Source organism: Dromiciops gliroides, chromosome 1 (assembly GCF_019393635.1).
Source record: "Dromiciops gliroides isolate mDroGli1 chromosome 1, mDroGli1.pri, whole genome shotgun sequence".
Taxonomy (NCBI): domain Eukaryota; kingdom Metazoa; phylum Chordata; class Mammalia; order Microbiotheria; family Microbiotheriidae; genus Dromiciops; species Dromiciops gliroides.
In genome coordinates, this window is record NC_057861.1 from 443060816 (window position 1) to 443085581 (window position 24766).

The 24766-nt window shown below is 37.1% G+C and overlaps 1 protein-coding gene across 2 annotated transcripts in view; it reads left to right on the forward strand.

Moving 5' to 3' along the window:
• The window catches only part of VCAN (versican), a 136809-nt gene that overhangs the window by 70416 nt on the left and 41627 nt on the right, over window positions 1-24766 (forward strand). Inside the window, exons 8-10 of one of the 2 annotated variants that reach the window (XM_043978597.1) lie at window positions 11594-16912; window positions 20262-20375; window positions 23001-23114. In XM_043978597.1, coding sequence (XP_043834532.1) covers window positions 11594-16912; window positions 20262-20375; window positions 23001-23114 — 5547 coding nt within the window. The remainder of the gene's footprint in view (window positions 1-11593; window positions 16913-20261; window positions 20376-23000; window positions 23115-24766) is intronic. The other variant, XM_043978596.1, reaches the window with a different exon arrangement.

The window sequence follows — 24766 nt, forward strand, 5'->3', positions numbered from 1 at the left end:
ATAGTTCTTTTTCTGAATATGGAGAACATTTTCCACCACAAGTCTTTTGGCATTGTCTTGGATCATTACATTACTGAGAAGAGCCATCCATCACAGTTAATCATTACAAAATGTTGCTATTACTATGTACAATGTTCTCCTGGTTCTGCTCACTTCACTCAGCATCAGTCCACTTAAGTCTTTCCAGGTTTTTCTGCCTGCTCATTATTTCTTAGAACACAAAAGTATTTCATTACATTCACATACCACAACTTATTCAGCCATTCCCCAATTGATGGGCATCCCCTCAATTTTCAATTATTTATTACCACAAAAAGAGAAGCTATAAATATTTTTGTACATGTGGGTCCTTTTCCCTTTTCAATGATCTCTTTGGGATGCAGACCTAGTAGTGGTAATGCTGGATCAAAGGGTATGTATGGTTTTAAAGCCTTTTGGGCATTAAGCCAATAAATTATGGAGAAGGTACTGATCTGTTATGATATGGAGGGCTCTCATTCCACAGATGAAATCACTGGTCAAGTCCAAAAACCAACCAAACAAAAATATTAGACAATTGTCATTTTGGCTTTTCCTCCCCACCCCCATGATTATCAAACATTTATTTTTCTTCCCTTCCTCTTGTTCCTTCTCCACTGGGGAGAAATCAGACCAAACAAACAAACAAAATCCAACAAAACATCAAACCCCCTTAATGATTATGTGGGCAAACAAATGTCCATATGCTGTAGCAAAAGTCCTTAAAAGATTTCTTACTACTGTAAGCTAGTTTTTTGTTGTTTTAACTAACAAACTCAAACCACAACAAATGCCCTATTAACAGGAATCTTTTAATTCCACTTACCTTAAGTTTGTGTTCTTATAATTTAGACCTATTTTCTCTTGTGGCTCCTGTGAAAATGTTTGTTGACTTGAACTGATTAATTGGTTGGACACCTTTTTTGTATTCTTGAGGGGTTATTTCAAACTCAGCCCTTCAGAGTAGGAAAATCTAGGTTCTGTTTTGCAGCAATTGTATAGCTAAATGTAATCTTTTTTTTTTAAAGTAAGATGCTTCTGCCATCAAAAATCAAATCAAATTATATTAGCAACAGTAGTCATTTAATGGTAATAACTTGTTAGAGGTTCACCTCATTATCATGTCATGTTTAACCAGTGTGATGGAAAATTCTACACAGAAATCAGCTATAGCTGCAATTTTAAAAAATCAAATACAGCTTTGATTCAATGCAAAATTCATTAGTTTTGCTCTGTTTGCCTCATGTATGTAAAAATTTTCCTTTTTCCTTTGATAGCTACCCATTTCATTTCTGTTGGAAAAGAAGTCTTTCTCATTTCTTTAGGAATTTCCACAGGTATTAAAAAAGAAATAGACTCACATTACATATTCATAGAATGCATGTACATTTTCTATTGTCTTTTCTTTGTTGTCAAGGAAACTTCCCAGCTCTTGACACAAGGGTTATATTTTTCTTTCTTTCTTTCTTTTTTTTTTTTTTTGTGAGGCAATTGGGGTTAAGTGACTTGCCCAGGGTCACACAGCTAGTAAGTGTCAAGTGTCTGAGGCCAGATTTGAACTCAGGTACTCCTGACTCCAGGGCCGGTGCTCTATCCACTGAGCCATCTAGCTGCCCATATTTTTCTTTCTTAATAGCTCTTAGATCATTCATTTGTCTTATGAATAAACACAGTATTTATAGTTCCAGTGCTATTTTTAGGATTTCTTGTGGGGAGTGGAGGGTGGGGGTTGATGAGAGCTGTATTCAAGAGAAAGGGAATGGAAGAAAATCTCCTTAAGGCTTAAACTTTAGGAGAACTGATGAATAAAAAAAATGATCCCACAGTAAGCCGATATGATAGTTGAAATAGAGAACTGAATTATTTACCCAAATTCTTTGGACCAGACAACTTTTTTTTGGCCTGAATTATCTGAATAACTACAGCAGTTGTACATTTCATTTAGTAAGTGTTGTTGTTCAGTTGTTTTCCGTTGTTTTTGTAAACCCATTTGGGGTTTTCTTGGCAGAGGTACTGGAATGGTTTGCCATTTCCTTCTCCATCTCATTACAGATGAGAAAATTGAGGCAAATAAGGTTAAGTGACTTGTCCAGGGTCATATAACTAGTAAATGTCTGTGGCCAGATTTCCATTTAGGTCTTCCTGACTGGTGCTTTAGTAAGTGTAGACCCAGTCAAAGTACATGATTTCATGAACTCTTAAGCTTCCTATAGAAGCGGCAGGGAATTCTAGGAGAATCTGGTCTAATTCATGCATTACTCTTATTGGCTAACAGAATTCAGTGGTTTCTCGACTTTATTCAGACTCACTAATAATAACACCATTCAGCTGAATTTAAATTAAAAAAAACAAACCACAAAACCACTGATTGACGGAATGTCGCATAAAAAGCCAGAGAGGCAATATGACAGAGGAGATAGAGGGCTGGTCTCAGTCTCATAAGGACCTGGGTTCAAATCCTATCTCTGACAGAAGTTTAGTGATTCTGGGCAAATTACTTACTTTTGAGTGCCCCAGATAACTCTAAAATTCTAAACTGAGGATAGCTGCTGATCTATTCTGATAAACGTAATTTCTTCATCTGGACTTGACTGCCCCAATGAAATTATAGGTGTGGAGTAATAAAAACTATACATTGGTACATTGATATATGTATAATATCTTGACTCTATGGTAAAGTGCATACATATTTATGTACCCACATGCATACATACTTAAACAGATAATGCATTTATAAAGTGCTTACTATGTTCCAGGCATTGTGCTATGCTCTGGGGATACAAATACAAGCAAGCAAGACATCGCTTGCCCTCAAGGGGCTTACATTCATGAAGGAAGACAACATTTAGTGGTGCACTGGCAAGGGGAAGGTGAAGGAGAGAAGGAGGTTACCTGTGCTTTAGGCATGGTGAAGAGACTCTCCAGAACTCTATGAAGTATGCTGGAGGCCTAGGCCTCCACATGATAAAATGACTAAGCTAACGGAGCCAAGGGTAAGAGTCCAAGCTTCTGGTCGTGGTGGTGGTGGTGGTGGTGGAGTAGATGGTAGGAAAATAGGACCATGGTATGGAGAAGACCAAGCAGTGATCAGTAGTTACTATAAGGGACATAAAAGAAACATACATAAATACCTGCCCTCAAGAACTTAGAATCTATTTGATAAGGGAAGGCAAAAATATCATTGATTGATTGGGAAGTACAGTTTATTTATCATTTCTAGGGAATTAAAAATCAAAGACCCAATTGGTGTGGGAAAGAGATGAGGCCTTTAAGGGAAATAATACATTCAGAAACATGAGGACTTGCTACCTATGGGGAACACAGTCAACAAAGACATAAACATGAAAGAGTACGTAGTGGGTAGGTCAGGGGAAAAGGAATCATGAGAATGAAAGTAAAGTAATTATATATGGTAGTGCTGACAGAGAATTTCAATATCCCCTAGCCCACTCTCCTCATTTTACAAATAGAGAAACTGAGTCCCAGAGAGCAGAAGTGGCTTTCCAAACTAATACAGTAAATTTAAAGTTTAATGATTCCCAGTTTAGGGAGTCTATTTTTTTCTAACTGAGTAATGAGGTTGGATGTTGGACAGATTAATCTCTGAATGTCTGAATACAAGAGGTCGTAGAGTCCAGTTCACATGAAAGGGCCCAAGGCATTTAAGTCAAAAAGGTCATTTGGAACCCCTGTCGGTTTCTAGGCAAGAAAGGATCATGATGAAAGTAATATTTGAGAAAGATTATCCTGTTAGTTGTGTCTGTAAGTGCTTAGAAGTGCTTTGCCATAATTATAATAAGTTTACATTTAACAAGTTAGTCTTCCCCAGCCAAGCAGTGCACTTACATACACTAACGACTGGATGTATTTAGTGGTCAGACCATCCCAACCATTTATTTCATCTACCGAGCATTTTATCCTTTTAGACCTGTTCTTCATTGTTAACATTCTTATCTTTGACTTCCCAGGGCATTTTTTCTGCTTTTTAAGATGTTTAATTAAGCATAAAATTGTCTCAAGACAATTTAAAAAGTATAGATAAACAGGGAAATGTAAGTATAGCTCTTTGCTCAGTTTTGGTTGATTCTTTCTGCTCTGGATCTATAAACAAAGCATATAGAAATGCAAGTAACCTGGATGACTTCCTATTTCATACAGCTTTTTTATCTGTTGTTCAGAAATTCTCCAAATCCCTGAATTGGAAACTGCTTGATTACAATCTGCAGTAAAGCATTTAATCTTTCCAAAACGAAGGTTATGGAGTCTTGAGTCATTTCTCCAAGTGAGAAGAGCCCACATTTGATAAGGATCTAAGCATATTTAGACCAGAGGATTTTATCTAAACTACTTTCCCCCTTCTCTAACAAACAGCATCCAATGGAGATTAAACTTAAAATGGAAAAAAAAAAGAGATGATTTTCTATTTATCCTGTCCAATGCATGTCTAGCTCTAACAGCAAGGTTATCACTAATGCATGTATTTTTTTTTTACACACATACATTATATCGTCTCTAGATGTAAAATTCATGACTTGAGAAGTGTCAGGCTTTTGGCTCAACATGAGTAGGCTGTCAATGGAAGATAAAGAGCTAGTGGAATGCCAGGAAGTGAAGCACAGCTAATAGTGCTAATGGATATCCATGGACCAGTGAACCTGATAATTTCAGAATCTTTAATCTGATTTCTCCCTTAGCTCTTGAAGGCTTCAAGTACATTTTCACATGATTTTGAATCACCATGATAATGGATGCAATACCCCTCCCTAAGAGTCCTCCTTCCCACTTCCCTCCCTCCTCCTTTCCCCCTTCCCCACTCCCAATCTCAAACCTGGGCTAGACAAGTGGTATGTACATCTGTATTCATGATGTAGTCTTTTCATTTGAAAGCCATAGGATAGAGTTGCATACCAAACTTAACCATCATTTAGTAGAAATAATACACATTCAATAAAATATCCAGCATCACAAAACTAGTTGAACCGAGACTTGAACATAGGTCTCCTAACTCTGGGGCCAGCACTCTTTCCATTAAACCATGCTCCCTCCAACAAACAACTATAGAACCTACTCTTTTGTTTTTACGCAAATAGTAGAATATTGATTTCCACGTCAGCATCGTGGCTCCTTCCTTATCCCCTTCTGATTTAATAATAATAATAACAGTTAACATTTACATAGTACTCACCATGTGCCAGGCACTACACTAAGTGCTTTACAATTATTATCCTCACAAGAAACCTGGGAGGTAGGTGCTATTATTATTTTAATTTTGCAGATGAGAAAACTGAGGCAAACAGAGGTTCTTAGTGACTTGCTCAGGGTCACACAGCTAGGGGAGTGTGTGAAGCTGGATTTGAATTCAGGTCTTCCTGATTCCAGGCCCAGCACTTCATCTACTGGTCCACCTAAATGCTTCAACCTGATTTGTAACAACCATGACTGAAACCATTCTCTATTGTTGATACATAAATGATGTGCATCAGTGAGGGAGTTGAAGTGATTCTAAGTGATAGGAGCTAGTCATGTATTGAACAACAAGGTGGCAATTTATTTCATGGAATTTAGTATTTCCTTTGTGAAGTTTTTTCTGTGCTTTTTGGTGGCATGTTACTATATATGGTTCTTATACCTATAGAAAGTATATTTCATACATTCAATAACTTGCTCAGTATAGGAAGAGGCCCAACATCCTCTTTTGAGAGGTAATTTTTTAAAAAGTCAATGCATGGGGGCAGCTAGGTGGTGCAGTGGATAGAGCACCAGTCCTGGAGTCAGGAGGCCATGAGTTCAAATCTGGCCTCAGACACTTAACATTTACTAGCTGTGTGACCTTGGGCAAATCACTTATCCCTCATTGCCCAACCGAAAAAGCCCCCCCAAATCCCCCAAACAAAAAGTCAATGCATGATTCTTTTTCCTTCTGTCAAAATAGTAAGAAGCCAAATTAAGTCCATCAAGGACTAGACCATATACTTAAAGACAGAGTTTCATTTACTGTGTTCCAAGAAGACTCTGGAAATAGAAAAGGATGTTATTGTTCATTCATTTCAGTTGTGTTGGATTCTTTATGACCTCATTTAGGTTTTTCTTGGCAAACATACTGGAATGGTTTGCCATTTTCTTCTCCAGCTCATTTTACAGAGGAGGAAACTGAGGCAAACATCAATATATACCTAAGAGGTCATGAATATTGATTGTCCTAAATGAAAATTGGAGCTGCTAATCTAATATGATGTTAGGATAGCATCTGTGATTGTTCATTCTACTTTGTGTTAAAAAATACAGACAGGTGAAGAACTAATAAATGCATTGAAAAGGAATTTTTTAAAAGTCTTTTTCTTCAGGTATGACATTATTGTGATTGCAGCACCTCTGTATTTATTCAGGCTAGAAAACAGGTTCAATACCTAGCAGGTGACAATTTAGTTTTTGGTGAAATAATTTCCCCACATAGCATAAAAACTGCAGAGAAGAGGAATTAATACATCTGTTTGACACAATGTGGTGGAGTACTAAAAGCACTGGCTTGGAAAGATGTGGGTTCTAGTTCCAATTTTGTCAATTCCTTATTGTGTGACCTTGGGCACTTCTTTTTGGAAATTAGTTTCTTCATCTCTAAAATAAGGAGGGTAGATTACATGACTGTGAAGGTCCCTTCTGGTCTGAATTTTGTGATTGTTATGGGTGGGATTAATTTTTTTTCCTCTGAGGAATAGAAAATGAGAATTGTATTCATTATGTGGCTTTTAAAAGTGTACTAACATCCTTCTAAGCTAGAAGAGGAGAATTGGGAAGGATTATTCTGTTGGTTTTCTCAATAGGGTCTGTGGTTTAGTCATTCCTTACTCTGGTTGAAAATGTCCTCAAATGAACTTCAAATGAATAGATCATGATATATTACTTGCAAATATGGAATTAGAACTGCAATAGAAATGAATACATATATACCACATTTTGTCTCACGCATCTCTTTGCTGAAGTTAGTTGATGATATTTGAAATGAGTAATCAAAGACAGATTTTTGGTCAAAGTCTTGACAAATCATCAAATTTGAAATGATTTTAGAATTGAAAACAAACCTACCTTATTATTTATCTATCTACTGATGGTAACATTGCAAAAATCCTGTATTTAGAGTGAGAAGATGCAGAAATACTAAAGGTTACTATAGGTCACAAAGTCTATGGAGGGCTATAAAAGATTCTGCTCTAACTTGTATTTGAATGTACTTGTATAGACCTGACCAAAGACTACATGAAACGGTCTACTATAATCTTGTGTAGTTTCCTAGACATTAGCATTTTGTTTATTTTTTTTTATGTTATAATTTTGATTTAATGAAATATATTTTTAGGCATGGTGGTTGATTTTAGACATGATTATATAGTTAGGTTCTTTCTCATTAGTATAAATATCTTCATATAGACAGGAAAGTGATTCACTAAAAGGCCTGGCAAGTATCTGGTGTGCACAATATATGTGCACAAATCTCTTCTGGAGAAGACTTGAGGGAAACATGATAGCTATCTTCAAATATTTGGAGGGCTATCTCATGGAAGATAGATCGCGCTTGTTTTGCTTGGTCCTAGAAGACAGAACAAAGGAAAGGTTCGAAGTTGCCATGTGGCAAATTTGGGCTTGATGTATGCAATTGCTCAGGGATGTAGTAGAGCTTCCTTCCCTGGCTCCCACACCATCACCACCACCACCAATACTAACACCACCACCACCACCATCACTCAAGGGCATCAAGCAAAGACTCAACTCACCCACTGGAAGGTATATTGTGGTGGAGATCCTTTTGCAAGTTTGGATTGGATTAGGCAGGCTCTGAGGGGCTATGAATTCTGAACTCCAAACCTGGAAAATCATAACTTTTTTTAATGAAAGGAAATTTTGGCATGATTCATAAAGCCAATTTTTCTCTTGCTACCTATCCATGCTGCTTTACATAGAAGGTCAAGTAAAAGGAAAAAAGAAAGATTCCTTTCTGTAACTGAAAAACAAAGCCACATGCTCTTTCATGACTTCTTTCTCAGTCCCAACCCAGCCATGACTACTCTCTGTGCTATGTTTTGACTTAGACTGGGCTACTGCCCATTGAATCTTTGTTGGGAGTTCAGGAAAAAGAGAAGTTATCATCTATTTATTATGTAAGTCTATGAAAATGTGCTTCCACAGATTTAGAATCATTTAGTAGAAAGGGTACTGAACTTAATAAAGTCAAGAGAGAACTGGTTGGTAACACACATCTGCCTATGAGTGACCATAGTCAAATCACTTAATATCTATGCCTCAGTTTCCTTATCTGTAAAATGTCAGTAAAAGTAGCTATACTGTCTAGTTTACAACGTTGGTGTAAGGATCAACTGTGGTAGTTTGTGTAAGTATCTTTTTACACTTTAAAACTCTATGCATATTTCAGCTCTGATTATTCTTAGTTCCCTTATTTGTGAGCCAAAACCAAAATGTGATGATTTAAAAATTCATCCATGCTAAATATAATTTTATATGGTATAAAAGATACTTATTTTTATAATATTTAATGGAAAAAGCTTTTTAGCCTATTTATTGCACACACATACAAAAGGGAAAATGATGTCAGCATCCAATTATTTTGGTGAAGTTAAATATAGATATAAAAATATTTTCAACTACCATTTAACTACAAGCAGTTGTTGTGAAGAATGCAAGAACAATTTACCAGTTCATAGGCACATATCTAGTGACCCAAAATGGGAATTATAAAGTTTCTTTTCTAATGTAAGCATTAGGCTACACATAGGAATATTATGGTTTTTAACTGGTACCTTGTGTTTGACTTGCCACAATGATTGAGCCACTGTTAGTTTAGTGAGTTTTTTCCCCTCAGGTGGCCAAGGTGTTGTACAGACTTGCCTTCTGTGGCAGTAGGCTAGTTTTACTTATGACAATCTTCCCTCAAAGTCTTGTCTTTATTATCTCCGAAAATGGCCTTCCTTCTCCCTTCAACAAATAGGATGTGGTTGATAAAATCTAATTGAACCCAACATTTTAAATTTTTGTTCGGGGCAATGAGGGTTAAGTGACTTGCCCAGGGTCACACAGCTAGTAAGTATCACATGTCTGAGGCTGGATTTAAACTCAGGCCCTCCTGAATCCAGGGCTGGTGCTTTATCCACTGCGCCACCTAGCTGCCTGTTTAATTAATTTTTTAAAAGATAAATTTATTTAGAGGTCTTTGGATTTTTAAAAGACAAACCCTGTTTTAAATTGTGGATTCCTTGTAATAGAATTTGATAGGTTCGACTAGCTCCTAATTTTTAGATATTTTAATTGGGTGAAGCTATCTTAGGCAAAAGGATCAGATACTATAATTAGAGTTCACAACTGTGGGAGCTACTATTTATTTATTTATTTTTACTTTTTTTCAGATAAGAAAAATGAGGCTGGGAGTAATTAAGTAATTTTCCCTGGTCATCAAGGAAGTAAATATGTGATACAGGATTTGAACTTAGTTCTTCCTGACACCAAGTTCAATGTTTTATTTTCCTCTCTGTTTATTTCTGGAGTAAGAAGCAGTGAAATCCCTCAGATGGTAGGGGGCCACAGAGAACCTAAGACTGGTTCAAAGCAGGGAAGGAAGGGTTAGGGGTGTATAGTGGTCGGGGAGGAGCTTAGCCTTGCAAACCATCCGTGAGCTGAGGGTGCTTTTCCTGAGTCTTCTGGTTTCATTCCCCACCAATGTAGTCAGTCCAGACCTCTCTCCCATTGCAGAAGGACTGCCCTGACCTGATGGTGCCATTCCCTGAGGCTAGGTTCCGAAGGATAATAGGTGGCTTAGGATCTATTCAAGGTTACTTCTTGGGAATGAGTAAACTCCATCCTTTCTTCCCATTCAGGTACCTAGTATGTCTCATATGGGGTTTAAACATTAGGGACCATCTGCTGTTCATATCTCCAAATCCTATATATTCTGGCCATGAAACTGATGTGTATCAACCAGTGTGTTAGGGCCGAGTTAGCCTGGAAGAAGAGGAGATACCTGGCCCTGATTTCACCAGGCCCTGGTGGAGAGGTGGTGGTATCTTGTGGCAGGGTCAGATTTGGGGCCAGTGAACAATCAGTGTTGGCAGTCTTTTCCCTCCTGCCATCACTTCTGAAACCTTTGTTGAAACCTCTCAATAAAGGTAGCATAAGACAGAGGATAGGACACTGGGTTTGAAGTCAGGAAGATCCAGGTTCAAGTCATATATTTACTAGATATTTGGATATGTAAAAGAAAGAAGTTGGACATGAGAGATTGCAGGGTTCATTTTAGCTCTAAATCTCTAATTCTATGATTCTTTATGCTTTCAAGGAAGGAGGACTTGGCACAAACCCACTAAATTTAATACTCTCGATGCCTGGAGCAAAGCCCCAGATGTCTCAGTAGTTAGGACTCTGCAGTGTAGACAGTGTTGTGGCCACTATACCAAAAAAGCTGCTGTCGTATTTCCCAGTTCTTTTGAGTATTTCTCCACCCACATATTCACATAAATAGGCTCCCCCCTTTACTACTATGCAACTGGAAGGCCACTTCAGCCTGAGGGGAGAGGGGAAATTATTCTCTGGGTCAGCAGAGGGGGAGCAGGAAGTGCTCTAGGCAGTGAGGGGGTGTATTCTGGCTATAAGAAGGGTCATTGAACCCCAAATTCAACATCACATAATACTTTAATGATCTCAAAAATCTTTGGGTCACATTTACTATTTGAAATATACTTACTAAATCATTTGGTTGTAATTCCTGAGCTTTGTAAAAAGTGTTAGATAAGTAATTTGAAGTCAGTAAACATGATAAGAACTATACTTCTGATCTTGATTCAGCTTCACTTTATCCCTCAAAAGGCAGAGTTGGTATTAAAATTGTAAATACATGGAGAGATTCCCACACCTGTCCCCTCTCTCATCATTGGGAAGCTCCTGCACAGGTGGTATGCTTTTAGTCCATAAGGAAGTGTTCATGGATAAGCAGTTGTGTCAGATCTGTACCCATTGCTTCTGAATTCACTGGTAGAAGTTGTTAATGTTCAAATTTCTCTTTGCTGGCTCATGGTTGTTGGTTGTTTAACTTTCTCAGAGGATATTTTCTTTCTGTGTGTGTGCTCCTGGTATAGTCCTATTTTAAAAGAGTTAAGATAGCTAATCAAGTTAGCTCTAGAAAATAGTTTTCTAACAAGAGAAAGTAGGGTTGATGTGTGTTTTTAGTTTAGGTTACATTATACTTGACTTCACATTTTATTTTAAAAATAATTCATTGTGCTAGTGAAACATAGATTGGTCCTTTGAAAATGTTATCTGTTAATAGTTGCCATAATGTAGAAACTGTTATTATCAGACTAGAACGGAACTTGTTTTTCTTCTGGCCTACACTAAAGGAAAACTATTGAAGACCAAAACCAACATGTTCAGTGGTAACTAGACTTGATCTGATTTGATTTTGGTTTTGAATTCTTTCTTTTCTCTTTTTTTGTGTGATCAATGCTAGCCATATTCACTGTAGTGCACTGCCATCTCTTCTATGTAAGTATTGTGAAAAACTCTTTGTTTTTTTCAGGTCGAATGAGTGATTTGAGTATAATTGATCATCCAATAGATTCAAACTCAAAAGAAGATGAACCTTGCAGTGAAGAAACTGATGATCAGGCTGACTTTTTTACACTTTTACCTGACTTCATTGAACTAGAGCGATATTTTGAATCTGAAGAAGATGAGGACTGTGAAAATTCTACTGAGGTGACAACGACCCCATCTGTACAGTATATAAATGGAAAACATCTTGTCACTACTGTCCCCAAAGACCCAGAAACTGCAGAAGCTAGGAGGGGACAGTTTGAAAGTGTCGCACCCTCTCCAAATTTTTCCCACAGCAGTGAAACTAACCCTTTTGAGTTATCTGAAATGGAATCTTCTACTATATTGCAACCAAGTGAATCCAAAGAAACCCTTGAGTCTTTTGAAATTACATGGAAGCCAGACACATATCCTGAAACACCAGAATCTTTTTCAGGTGGTGAATCAGATGTTTTTCCTACAGACCAACAGAGCGAGGAAACTGCTTTACTTAGGAGAGGGTCATTGGAAGTGGCTGAGCCAGTGATACAGAATATTCCTGAAGTCCTCAACCACTCAGATGAAAACAATGAAACAAAACCTTCATTTCCTGAAGAGTCTTCAGGAGATGCTCTTGTTAACCAGGAGATTCAGGTAGAAGATTTTTCAAGGACTACAGAAATGGCTTTTAAAGAAGTGGTTGGACTTAATTCACTGGCCACATCTGCTCCAATTACCGTTCCTGATTCAGTGTCAGTCGACTTCTTGCCAGAAGAGAGATCATCTGTTCTTACAGGAAATCAGCTGGCTGATACAATAACCACAGTAGAAAGTTGGGAAGACACAACCTCTAGACACACTGTCGAGGTTTTAGGAAATCCTCCTTTGGTTCTCATTCCAGAAGGTTCTGGATTTGTAGAGGAAGATAGTAATAAAACGTCCACAGTGGTAGCCAGCCCATTACAGCATACACCCACAGTTGAGATGCCAGTAAAAGGTGTTCCCTTAGAAGCCAGCAAGGTCACCCCCACAGAAGGTATTTTTGGAATTTCTGCAAGTGTCAATTATCCAGTTTGGGATGACAGTTCTGTAGAAATACTGACTACCAAATTTGAAACTCAAACTGAGGTTCCCAAATCAACAGCAACATCATCAACAAATAGCATCAGTACATCTGCTGATGAAAAGAATCTGGATGGTGAAAGGGCAACCCCAAGTGTACTGGCTACATCTATGAGCATGTTGGCCACGCAGCCCACAGTGGAGCAATTAATTTTCACTTCTGAACCGAGAAATTCTGATGAAGATAAGTCTACTGATCCTGATTCTACCACCATTGAAAACAGATCCACACCGTTTGAGAGGGACATAGGTAAATCTGACCCTATCCCCACTGAACCCCTGTTCTCTGAGAAATCTGAGGCAGAATATACAGATAAGAGCAGCACCGTTCAACACAATGTTCCAGAAAGCCCTACTCCTGTGGGAGTTAGCTCTGCTCCCTTCCTTCTTGAGGAAGGGTCTGGAGAAGTTGGTTCTGCCATGGAGCCTACAACCAAACCTTTAGCTTCATTAATTTCGAAGGAGACTAAAGGTAATGAAGTGCAAACTGAAAGCAAAGGAAAGGAAATGACCAGCACTCTATCACCCCATATAGCACATGCCGTGCCTTCTGAGCCAACGGGTTCAGTTCTGAATTCTGACACCGATGTATCAGATGTTGGAATTGTAAGTCAAATGGCCAGGGGAAATTTAAGTACAGAGAAATCACCAGAACCAAATTATGGCACAGAAGTAAGTGACACCCCTATAGACTTTCCTTTTAAAGGAGTTGTGACTCCTGAAACTAGAAATTATTCAACAGCAGCTCATCTTATACCTGAAGAGGAAACAGCAGTGGTAGAGGGTTCTGGGGAACAAACATTCATGGAATCTGGAATACTACCTTTTGCAACAACTACTTTAGCTAGACCACAGGCAGGAACTGATTCTGAAGGGTCTGGGAGCACAATGGTTAGCTTTCCAGCCCACCTGCCAGGAAAATTCCCATTTGTGACTGAGGGCTCCGGAGAAGAACCAACTAAGATAAACAGTCCTAGTGATCACATACCTTCAAGTATGACAGAAAAAACACCCAGTGATAAGCCCCCATTTGCTTTCTCATGTTCTGGAGGTGGGGACTTAACCGCCCAATCTGAACTGAGACATATTTCATTACCTCAGTTAGTTCCTGAAGGTACTGAAACACTGCTAGGGAAAGTTGAAGAAGAGGTTAACAGTACAGTTTCTATGACTTATATTCTCACTGAGCCGCCTGCCAATTTAGCAGTAAGTGCTGGTCATGAAGTCAACACAGCCCGATTAGGAATAGAAAGTAAAGTATCCATAGAAGAAAAGATGACAGAACAAAAAGCTTTTGAATCAGAAAAAAGCACTGTTGCAACAGGAGTAATTTCTGATACAGAAATATTTGCTGAAAGTGAATTGAAAACCACGGACTCTTCCATTCTAACAACAAAGGAGACTTTTATTGGAAGCAAGGAACCAAGGCCCACAGAAGGAAACATGTCCTTTGTTAACACAATTATTCCAGATTTAGAAGAAAAGGATTGGGGTATCCTTGTTCCTCAGACAGAGGCTACTAAAGAATCACCTGCTTCCTTTGATGGTATCTCAGTGACGGAACCCCAAGTATCTGAAAACACAGGTACAGAGCCATCAAGAGAAGAGGAAGAAAATATAAAACAAAGTATTTTCCTTGCTGAAAATGATCATATAGAAAACAATGGTCCTGGAGGCATGAGGCCAACTGTTCAAGAGTTCCAAACTGAGGCAGTGTTTTCTGGAGAGGGTTCAGGGGATGAAGTTTTTCCTAGTCAGTCTACAGTTCCATTCAGTATCACCAGGACAGAAGAAAACATCAGTATTGTAGCTCCTTACACACATCAGCCTGAAAGTTCAGAACCAAGTTTGGAACCTGAAAAAACTGAAGAGGATGAAAAAGAGCTCACTAGAACCCATGAAGATGTTAGATACCATATTTCTCAAACAAATTATGCCTCAGAAACAAGCCACACAGTAGCCAATACATTATTATTTGAAAGTTCTAGGCACAATGGTGAGGAAGAACCTACCTTGTCACCAGTCACTCACTCCTTAAAAATGGAAGATTCTGAAAAACAAACTTTTAATGGGTTAGAAGAAATCCAGACCATTAAGCAACAAACCACCACTAAAATATTATCTCAAGAGAACTCTTCCCAGTCAGAAACTAGAGGAATAACTTCTTCTACTATACTTTTCACTAAACCTTCAAGTCTTGAAACTTCTAAAATATTTGTAACTTCAGCACCCCAAATTCTTGATCAGTCTTATGAAAATTCGGGGGAAGGATCTGGGTGGTTAGATGGGGCAGGCTCAGTTCATGCTAGCAAAATTGCTAAAACATCAGTAGCAATCCCTACGGTAGTTCCAAATAGCCATGAGGGAAAATATTCTGAGTTTCCAAGTGTGGAAGCTTCGCCTACAAATCCATTGCCAACAAGGGTATTACCAACTCATACAGAGCAAAATAAAAGTTCCCCAAATTTACCTGGCACCCAGCCTAATCTAATGACATTTGAGAGTTTGACAAGCCACTCCCCGGATGGTTCCAAGGAGATTGAAGTTATTACTTTGAAGCCTGAAACAAGAAAATTTACAGAAAACATTATTTTAGATATTGACAAAGAAGACAGTGATTTAATATTGCCCACTACCAAGAGCACAGCTTTTGAAATACTACCTGAAATTACACCTGATAAAAATACTATCATAGATATAGATCACACTAAAACAGTATATGAAGACATATTAAGAGTGCCAACAGAAACAGATCCAGAGCTACAATCAGTTCCAGATGGCAGTAATGAAGAAAATGTGCAAGTTGAAGAGAAAAATGTGGCATTTAATCATTCTTTAACTGAAGAAAAAATGGAGGGATCTGGTGATAATCTTTTGGCTGGCCCCACTCAGGCAATAAGCAATGAATCAGCAGTTTCTGAGGATGGAATCAGATTGGGTCAGGATGACATCTCAAGGAATAGAATACACTTCACAACTGGAATCCCCATTCCTAGCTTGGTATCTGAATTAGGTGTTTTACTCCCTACAGCATCATCCTTGGCCATTCCTAGTATGTCTCCCATAACCAGTCAAGATGTGAAAGGACCAAAATTTGAAGCAAAATATGTTGCTACTGCAAGAACCCTGGATGATCTCTTTGAATCAAGTACATTGTCAGATGGACAACCAGTTGCTGATCAAAGTGAAGAAATCTCCACTTTGAGTTATTTGGAAGGGACACAGTCTGAAGATGATGGGAAGAAATTCATGAGTTCTTCTTTCAAGCCAGAATTATCTTCTGGGGCAGAAGAGGAATTGGTCAATAACACAGTGGCTGTAAATATTGCTACCATCAAATTTATTGCTCAGAGTTTGACTGAAACTCCTGAGGTGATTGAAGGATCAAATCCCACAGAGTACATTGAAACAACATCAGATTCAGCATCTGCAGAATTGTATTCTCAAACTCCTTCATCTGGAGCAACTGTCCACTTAATTGATAGTGCATCTGAATACCCTAAAGTAATCATTCCAAGTTCTGCCTCAACTACAGATTCAGATGCATACCAAATTTCACTTGAACAGACTTTTAAAGAAGTTAATTCAAATCCTGAAGCAACTTTCAAGCCACCACCCGAAGTATCATCTCACAGAATTGATTTTCCCTTTTTGGCTTCCCCTGGTACTGGGTTAGTAACAGAGGAGACAGAAACATCTGCCACAGAGGTTTTAGTTGCTGAGGAAGAAACTAAGGCTCCTGAATATTCTCAAATCTTTACTGATCTGATATTTTCTGGAGAAACAACCAAAGCACCTCCAAGGATCAACCTACCTGAAGATGAAACACCTCTCAAAGCTACAGGTGAAAATAATTTAGAAGATGCTTTGCAGGGGCTGCTTACTGTTCCCACTTCTGCCAACCATGGTGTTGTGGGAGGTGTGCTACTTCTATCTGGCCCGCAGGCCACTGAAAACCCAACTACACCCTATGCATCCCTAGAAATAAACAGTGAAACACAATCAGCTTACGATGGCATAGCAAACAACCAAATCCCTGTGGTAACTCCTGATTCTGATGATCAGGCAAAGATAAGCACCGAGGAATTAAATACAGAGCATATAACCTCATCATTTCTCCTTCTGGAAACTTCTAATGGAACGGATTTCCTGATTGGCACTAATGGAGATTCAGTAGAAGGAACAGCTGTATATTTATCAGGTAAGATCACAACACTTGTACACTTGTTCCAAAAAAAACTAGGAACATTCATTTTGATCCAATAACATGTGTGTATATGCATATATACACATAGATGTCTATGTGTATATTTCCTCACAATATTGAAATACTGTTTTTTAAAAACAAAGAATGTGTGGTTTTTTTATACTAGTCTAGGTCATGATTCATAAGTGAAATGCAGTGAATGTAATGGTACCACCTAAATTTGGGTGATAAAGATAAAAGGTTTTACGAAACATAGACAAGAATGCCATAACGGTAACTCACGAAATTCAACTAGTAGATAAATATTTCCTGGCATCTTATTTCCTATTGTAGATTCTGCTGTGGCACCATCAAATCTTGAACAAAAATATGTTTTGCACACTGACTACCATGGGAAATCGCTGGAAGTTTCTACATTGTAGACTCAGGCTTTTTATGGACTCTGCTTTATAGCTGTTATATGTATTGAAGTTGTGTATTGAAGTTGTTCGTTAAAAATGTCTAGGTTGTGTTTTTCCTCAGAGATACATGTATTTTTTTTTAAATTACAGAAACCATAAGTACCACCCATTATTCTTTTAAAAGAAGATTTAACACTTATTAAACCATAGACAATCATGGCATTCACAGTCAAATTTAGTTTATCATAAGTGAGGGACAAAAAGTTCAATTTAATAAAAAATCAAACTATTCACATGATTAGGTGACTTGCATTTTGAGTATATATACTATATATATATGTGTGTGTGTGTATATATATATATATGTATATATATATAAACTTTTTTAACCAATACTTATTAGAGAAGGTAGTTATTTAAATAATAATGATGACAGAAAACACTATTATTTCTAGTTGTAATTGGCATATTAGAAGAACAATCTAATATTCTTCCAGAGTTAACACAGTGTTCCTTTGAAATGAATATTATGCTGACTGCTTTAGTCAAATGTACTTATCTGATGATTTTTCAGTAGTGTTAGACTATCTTTTGTATTATTTGGATTGTTCCAACAAATAACACTGCCTTTTGAGTATGACCTTGAACATCAGATTTATTATTTGCTTCATTCAAAGGGAAAGTTTTGTTTTGTTTTTTAATCAAAGCAGTTTTGTAGGCAGTGTGGCATAATGAATAGAGGTTGGCTTTGGAGTCAGGAGGAACTATTTTCAAGTTCCATCTCTGAAACATCCTGGTTTTGTGACCTTGGACAAATCACATTGCTCAATGCCCCAGGGAGCTTGCCAAAACTGAACATTTTTGAACAGTTGCTATTTGCATTGGTAGAGGGAATTTCTTCACTGGGAGTTCCTTACATAAATGAAATCACAAGTGCAAGAACAAAAACAGAAGTGTAAAAACTGCTTATAATATTCTGTGGGTAAATTAGATCGAAATGGTTCCGTTTCATTTTCTCTTGGTTATGACTAATAACACACCATCAAATAATTCAATTGACAAGTATCAAATTTCTACTATTTGACTACAATTAGAATTTAAGTTAGAGAAAAACATCAAGATATGAACAACAGGAGCAGAGCTTTATAAATGATTACGTTTGATGTGATGAGAAAGTATTTTTGCTTTACAAATAGGTTAAGTTATTCATTCTACAACATTTACCAAAAATTAGGAACTAGGTCTATATGACACCAAAGTGACTCATCACCTTGATCTATTGAGTTTTTTAATCAATTTAATTGGCTCTTAGACTGAATCGGCTAGCCGACCTCACACAAAATAGACTTTGTAAGCTAATATGAGCTGTTAGTTTTCTATAAACCTATTTTCTTATGTTAAACGTTAGTCCTTGACCTGAGTCTCATCTGCTTCACCTTCAAAGAAAGGCACGCATCCCTGCTGAACCCCAGACTGCACATTCCATTCCCCAGCCTCCAACTGTGAGCATGGCCTTTATGGCTCTGGTTTTCCCCTTGCAATCTGCAGAACTCCAGAGTTAAATGGAACAGGCAAGGTCTAAACAGGATTTAAAATAGTTCTAGGGAATGTAAGACAAAGAATCTCAGTTAAGTTAGGGTAATTGAGGAAAGGCTCAAGTATACATCTTTATAAACCTAATCACCCCCAGATAATGCAATGTCTCTAATAGTTCTCCCCTGGATTTCTGAATTTAATTAACACTCAGAAAGTTTGAGTTTAGTTTTGATTAATTTTCCTTTGTGGATTTGGTTTAATGTCATCTACAGTGGTGTTTGATTTTTTTTTTAATCCTAATGTATTTCTTTCTTTACAGCTTTATACATATTTTAACTCTTTCTTTTCAGGTGCAATTATTCCAGCATTTTCAAATTGAGAAATCCTTAGATTATATCTCTATGTTATTTACGTTAGCTTATTACCTAAATATATTTAGCAAATATTTCATCTCTTACCTAGACATGTGAACATCTTAAAATTAAACAGCTGTGGTGAAGTCCATACAAGTACAGACTCATAATAAATCCAAGTTATTAAAATAAAATGTTTGCCTGACTATTTTAACTGAACAAAATGTATGGTTAAAATGTAATTAAAGTTGATTGTCTTTAGAAACAATATCTCTTCATAAGTACACTTTTGGTTCTACATTTTATTTATATGCTAAAAAGTTGAATCTCAGGCAACATATGCCAATCATGTTTTGTTTTGTTTTGCTTTTAAGTAAGGAAGGTACTGTATTTATAATTTCAAAAGTTGAGGTTTCAACTTTAGGTGAGGTTTTTGTATTTTGGTTTAATCTCCTGCATTAGAGTTTAATCCATATGTTGCTTTTCTTCAAGTATAGTTTAAAGGAATACATTTGGAACGTGTTTTGGGAAAAGCATATTAATGTAGCAGAAGAGACTTCAGTGCACACTTTCGAAGAAATACAGTTTCTGGGCATTAAGTGGTAAAAGGCAATAATAATTCAAATGATGGTAACAAGCCAATCTGCTAAAAAGAATGCATGTTCTGTGTACCCAGCCATTCCACATGAACTAACCCTGTTTAAAAGAATACATTTCCATTCACTGTGCACATGTTTAATTGTTTTTGACTAAAATCAATTGCCATATCATGCCGACTAAATCTGCCATAGACTACTTCAGTCGCCAGAGATAGTGCAAAAATTAATTTAAGAATAATAGTGAAAAAATTATTCAGAAAATTTATTATAATTTGTAATAAGTACAAAATTGCAACAAAAACACTCCAGAAAGTAACATTACTTGTGCAGTATCTCCTAATTGCTATCACAAAATTTATATTATTTTAGGAATATTGTGATATTTGAATGCTAAAAAAATTTCATTCTATCAAAGATGAGACTAATTATTTGTCTTCCTCCCCAAACATCATAGGGCGTGATCTCTGCAAAACTAACCCGTGCCTTAATGGAGGCACCTGTTATACCAGAGATACTACTTATGTATGCACCTGTGTACCAGGATACAGTGGAGACCAGTGTGAATTTGGTAAGATGCCATTGGCTGGAAGAAATTTTTTTTTCTTTCTTTTTGGTGAGGCAATTGGGGTTAAGTGACTTGCCCAGGGTCACACAGCTAGTAAGTGTCAAGTGTCTGAGTTCGGATTTGAACTCAGGTCCACCTGAATCCAGGGCCAGTGCTCTATCCACTGGGCCACCTAGCTGCCCCTGGAAGTATTTTCTTAAATAAGATATAAGTTAGTATTGAGTATTAGGGTTTCTGAGAACCAGAGGCCATATCTATACTAGTAAAACAATATATAGAGAAGTCTCTAATATATAGAGGCCATATTTATGCTAGTAAAACAAAGTGCAGAAGTTGGGCTATAATAACTGTTAAAATAGCAGTTTTGTATTTATTTACTTGAATTATAGTACAATTGTTCAAATATTTTACTGTGTCAGTGAAGATTCAACCACAATGCTGATTAAATAAAATATTTTTATATGTATTTTACGCAAAGATATTTCTCAGATTCATTTCTATATCAACAAATCGTGGGTTATGCTTTTTTCCCCTCAAAATTCCATATTTAAATGATAGTTCTATCAGGATCATATGTTCCAAAATTGTGAAGGAAGAGAGAGGAGATTCTTGCTCTTTCCTGAGGTTCTGCTCAGATTTATACAAAGAGGAAAATAATTTTGTTTCCTTTGGAACTTTTGTTCTAGGTGTATAAATCCCAGGAGTTATTCCCTCTATAAGTCCCTTCCCCCCCCCCCCCACTCCCCTCCCCCAATCCTGCCCCATTTTCCCTTCAAAGAGTTTGAGGACAGCACAGTGTATTATTGAGCTTGCATCACTGCAAAGTAGTTTTCATCTTGTTGGCTGTTTTATTCTTAACTGCTCTCGTTGATACCCTTCATTACCCAAGGCAGCCTTCAACTTTGGGGACCACTGAGAACAGGACTGTGGTGGGGATTGAAAAGATATTCCTTTGAGAGCAGAGAATTTCTTTCTTTTTTTAAATGACACTTGACTAATTTTTATAGGGTTAAAAAGAAATTCCATTTATAACTCATTCAATTCCAAAGAATTGTTAGGAAGAATCTCTTGGCTGCATATTAAAATAATGCTGAGATTATCTTCTACTATCATATAGTATATAGTTAAAATATGTGATTTTTTTTGTATTTTGAATCATGTCTATAAAATATAATGTCTCTTTTTTGTGTGGGGAAATTAGGGTTAAGTGACTTGCAGAGGATCTCACAGCTAGTGTCAAGTGTCTGAGGCCAAATCTGAACTCAGGTCCTCCTGAATCCAGGGCTGGTGCTTTATCCACTGTGCCACCTAGCTGCCCCCTATAATATTTCTTAATAAAGGGATATTCTCATTTCTAATTCATTTTTGTAAAAATATGCATTACATGGGGCGGCTAGGTGGCACAGTGGATAAAGCACCGGCCCTGGAGTCAAGAGGACCTGAGTTCAAATTCGGCCTCAGACACTTAACACTTACTAGCTGTGTGACCCTGGGCAAGTCACTTAACTCCAATTGCCTTGCTTAAAAAAATATGCATTACATTTTGGAAAAGAAACAAATCAGTGCCTAAATAGAAACATAGGCATATATAGAAAAAAACATTTAAGTTTGAAGTTATGTTAAGTGAAAGAAATTAAAAATTTCAACAGAATGTAATTTTTAAACATTTGGTTGATATTATATTTATAGTCATTACTGAAACTATTACTTTGGGGGTGATTTAAAAAATGTATGAAGGTTTTTATAATTATTTCAGCCATCTTAAAGGTCTACATCAATTTGATCCTGTAATATCCAGATGCATTAATTAGGAAAGCAAACAAATCTAGCCTAAAGATAAACTGTTTTGAAATGTGTTGGTTCAAAAAAAGAAAGAAAGAAAGAAAGAAAGAAAGAAAGAAAGAAAGAAAGAAAGAAAGAAAGAAAGAAAGAAAGAAAGAAAGAAAGAAGAAAGGAAAGAAAGAAATGTGTTGGTTCTGTCAATCCTTCAAGATACTGTCCCTGCTTCTATTCTATAATATTCAACATTTATTCTTTAAGAAACATCCATAGTAATATTCATGAAGTCAATAGTGACAGCCTATTAAAAATAAGAATGGATGTTAGTAAGCAGTTGTGTGTGTTGAAAGAAGGAGCAACTTGAGAAAGAAGAGAAAGACATAGAGTTTGGTTTTGAGGGGAGCTGCATAATGATTAGGAAATTAGTGTAGAATTGTGACAAAATCACTGACATCATACTTCTGCTAGCCATTGAAGAGGAGCAGATAATTTCCCTGTATATCTCTATCCTTACATATCACATGGGGGTTAGGTCTAATGAAGTAAGATATACTTTGAATAGATGGCACATTTAGATCTGAATCTTTAAGTAACTATTTCAGAAAAGATACCCAGAGCCTTTGTTGATTAAAGATAAAGAGATTCCCCACTGGAAAAGGGCCTTCCTATTTCGATGGAGTCCCTACAATGCGGGTTCTGCATGGTGACTGATTCTCAGTTAAGTTAGATTGATGATTTAACCCAGGTCCTTCTTGGTGTTTAATTATCTCCTTCCTAACTAAATATATATTTTTTTGCCATATCCCCTTTTGTAATATGTTATTGAGGACTTCTGTGATTTTCCTGTAGATTTTGATGACTGCCAGTCCAACCCCTGCAGGAATGGAGCCACCTGCGTTGATGGTTTTAATACATTCACCTGTCTCTGCCTTCCAAGCTACGTTGGTGCTCTTTGTGAACAAGGTAAGTCCTACTGTAGTATTTTAATAATGATCATTTACATTACTACATTTTAAAGTTTTCTTAATGCTGTATTAGAAGAAATGGGTATTTTTTGGACAATATTATCCTTATTTCACATACTCTTTTTAAATAATAAAATCACAGGTCATCTGAATACCTCAGTTCCTTTTGCTTGCTGTGGTGAACAATGTCAATAAATAATCAATCAATCGATCAATATTTATTAAACACCTATGTGGCAAACACTGCATTCTTTTTGTCCATCAGCAAGCCCCAGGTCTTAGTGCTCCAATGGTCCTCCTGTTTTTTTGCTGTTCTCACCTCTCCTTTATCAACTATATTCCCCCCCCCTCCCCCACAAATGCCCTATGAGCTTATGAGAGAGGATTTTCCTTCCTCCCTCACGTTACTCACTGTAAGTGACATATAATCTCTTTTCAGGTATTTTAAAGATTTTCAGTAAAGTAAGCACTATACAAAAATATACGGGAATGTTTTGATCACTTTTAAAAGTGTAGAGGGAGAAATTTATAAAGTCTAAATATCTTATCAATTAATTTTGAGTCTCTATGTAAACTACAGAAAACAAGTCACCCATGTTGCCCCCCTATGCTCAATAAACTCCCATGGCTCCCTATTGCTTCCAGGATCAAATACAAAATGCTCTCTATTTGGGGTTCAAAGCCATTCATGATGTAACCTCCTTCCTTACACCTTCCTCCTTGATGTATACTCTTTAATTCAATGATACTGGCCTTCTGGCTATTCCATGGACAAGAGACTCTGTCTCTTGGCTCCAGGCATTTGCTCTGGCTGTCTCTCACACCCACAATATTCTCACTTCTGCTCCATCATCTGACCTTTCTGGCTTGCTCTAAGTCCCAACTAAAATCCCATCATTCACTAGAAACTTTCCCTAATCTTTCTAGATCCTAGTATCTTCTCTTTGTTAATTATTTCCTATTTATACTATGTATAGTTTGCTTTGTATATATTTGTTTCCCTGTCTCTTTCCATTAGATTGAGGGTTCCTTGAGGGCAGGGACAGTCTTTTGCCTCTTTTATAGCCCCAGTGCTTAGCACAGTGTCTGGTACATAGTAAGCTGTTTTTTGTTTTTTTTTAAAGAGAACACTCATTTTTTATTAAAGTTTAGACTACTTGGTCAATGTGTGCAGGGGTAATAGGCATGAGTATAAATAAAATGTATCTACAAAGAGTATTTTCCACTTTTTTGAAATTTTATTTTTTATTTTATCATTCTTAATGGTATTTTATTTTTTTCCCATAGTAGGTTCTCTCTCTCTCTCTTTTTTTTTTTTTTGGTGAGGCAATTAGGGTTAAGTGACTTGCCCAGGGTCACACAGCTAGTAAGTGTTAAATGTCTGAGGCCGGATTTGAACTCAGGTACTCCTGACTCCAGGGCTGGCGCTCTATCCATTGCGCCACCTAGCTGTCCCCATAGTAGGTTCTTAATAAATGTTTGATTGCTTGATTCCTTACTTCCTTCTTCCTTTTTGACCATTACCCTTCTGCCATCATCCAGTCAACTTCTCTCTGGGCTGAATGTTTCCTTTCCTTGTTGAGAAAATAATGACAAGTATTTTATTTTATTTTTTGTCTTCGTGGATTTACTTTGACAGGGCTGCTATGT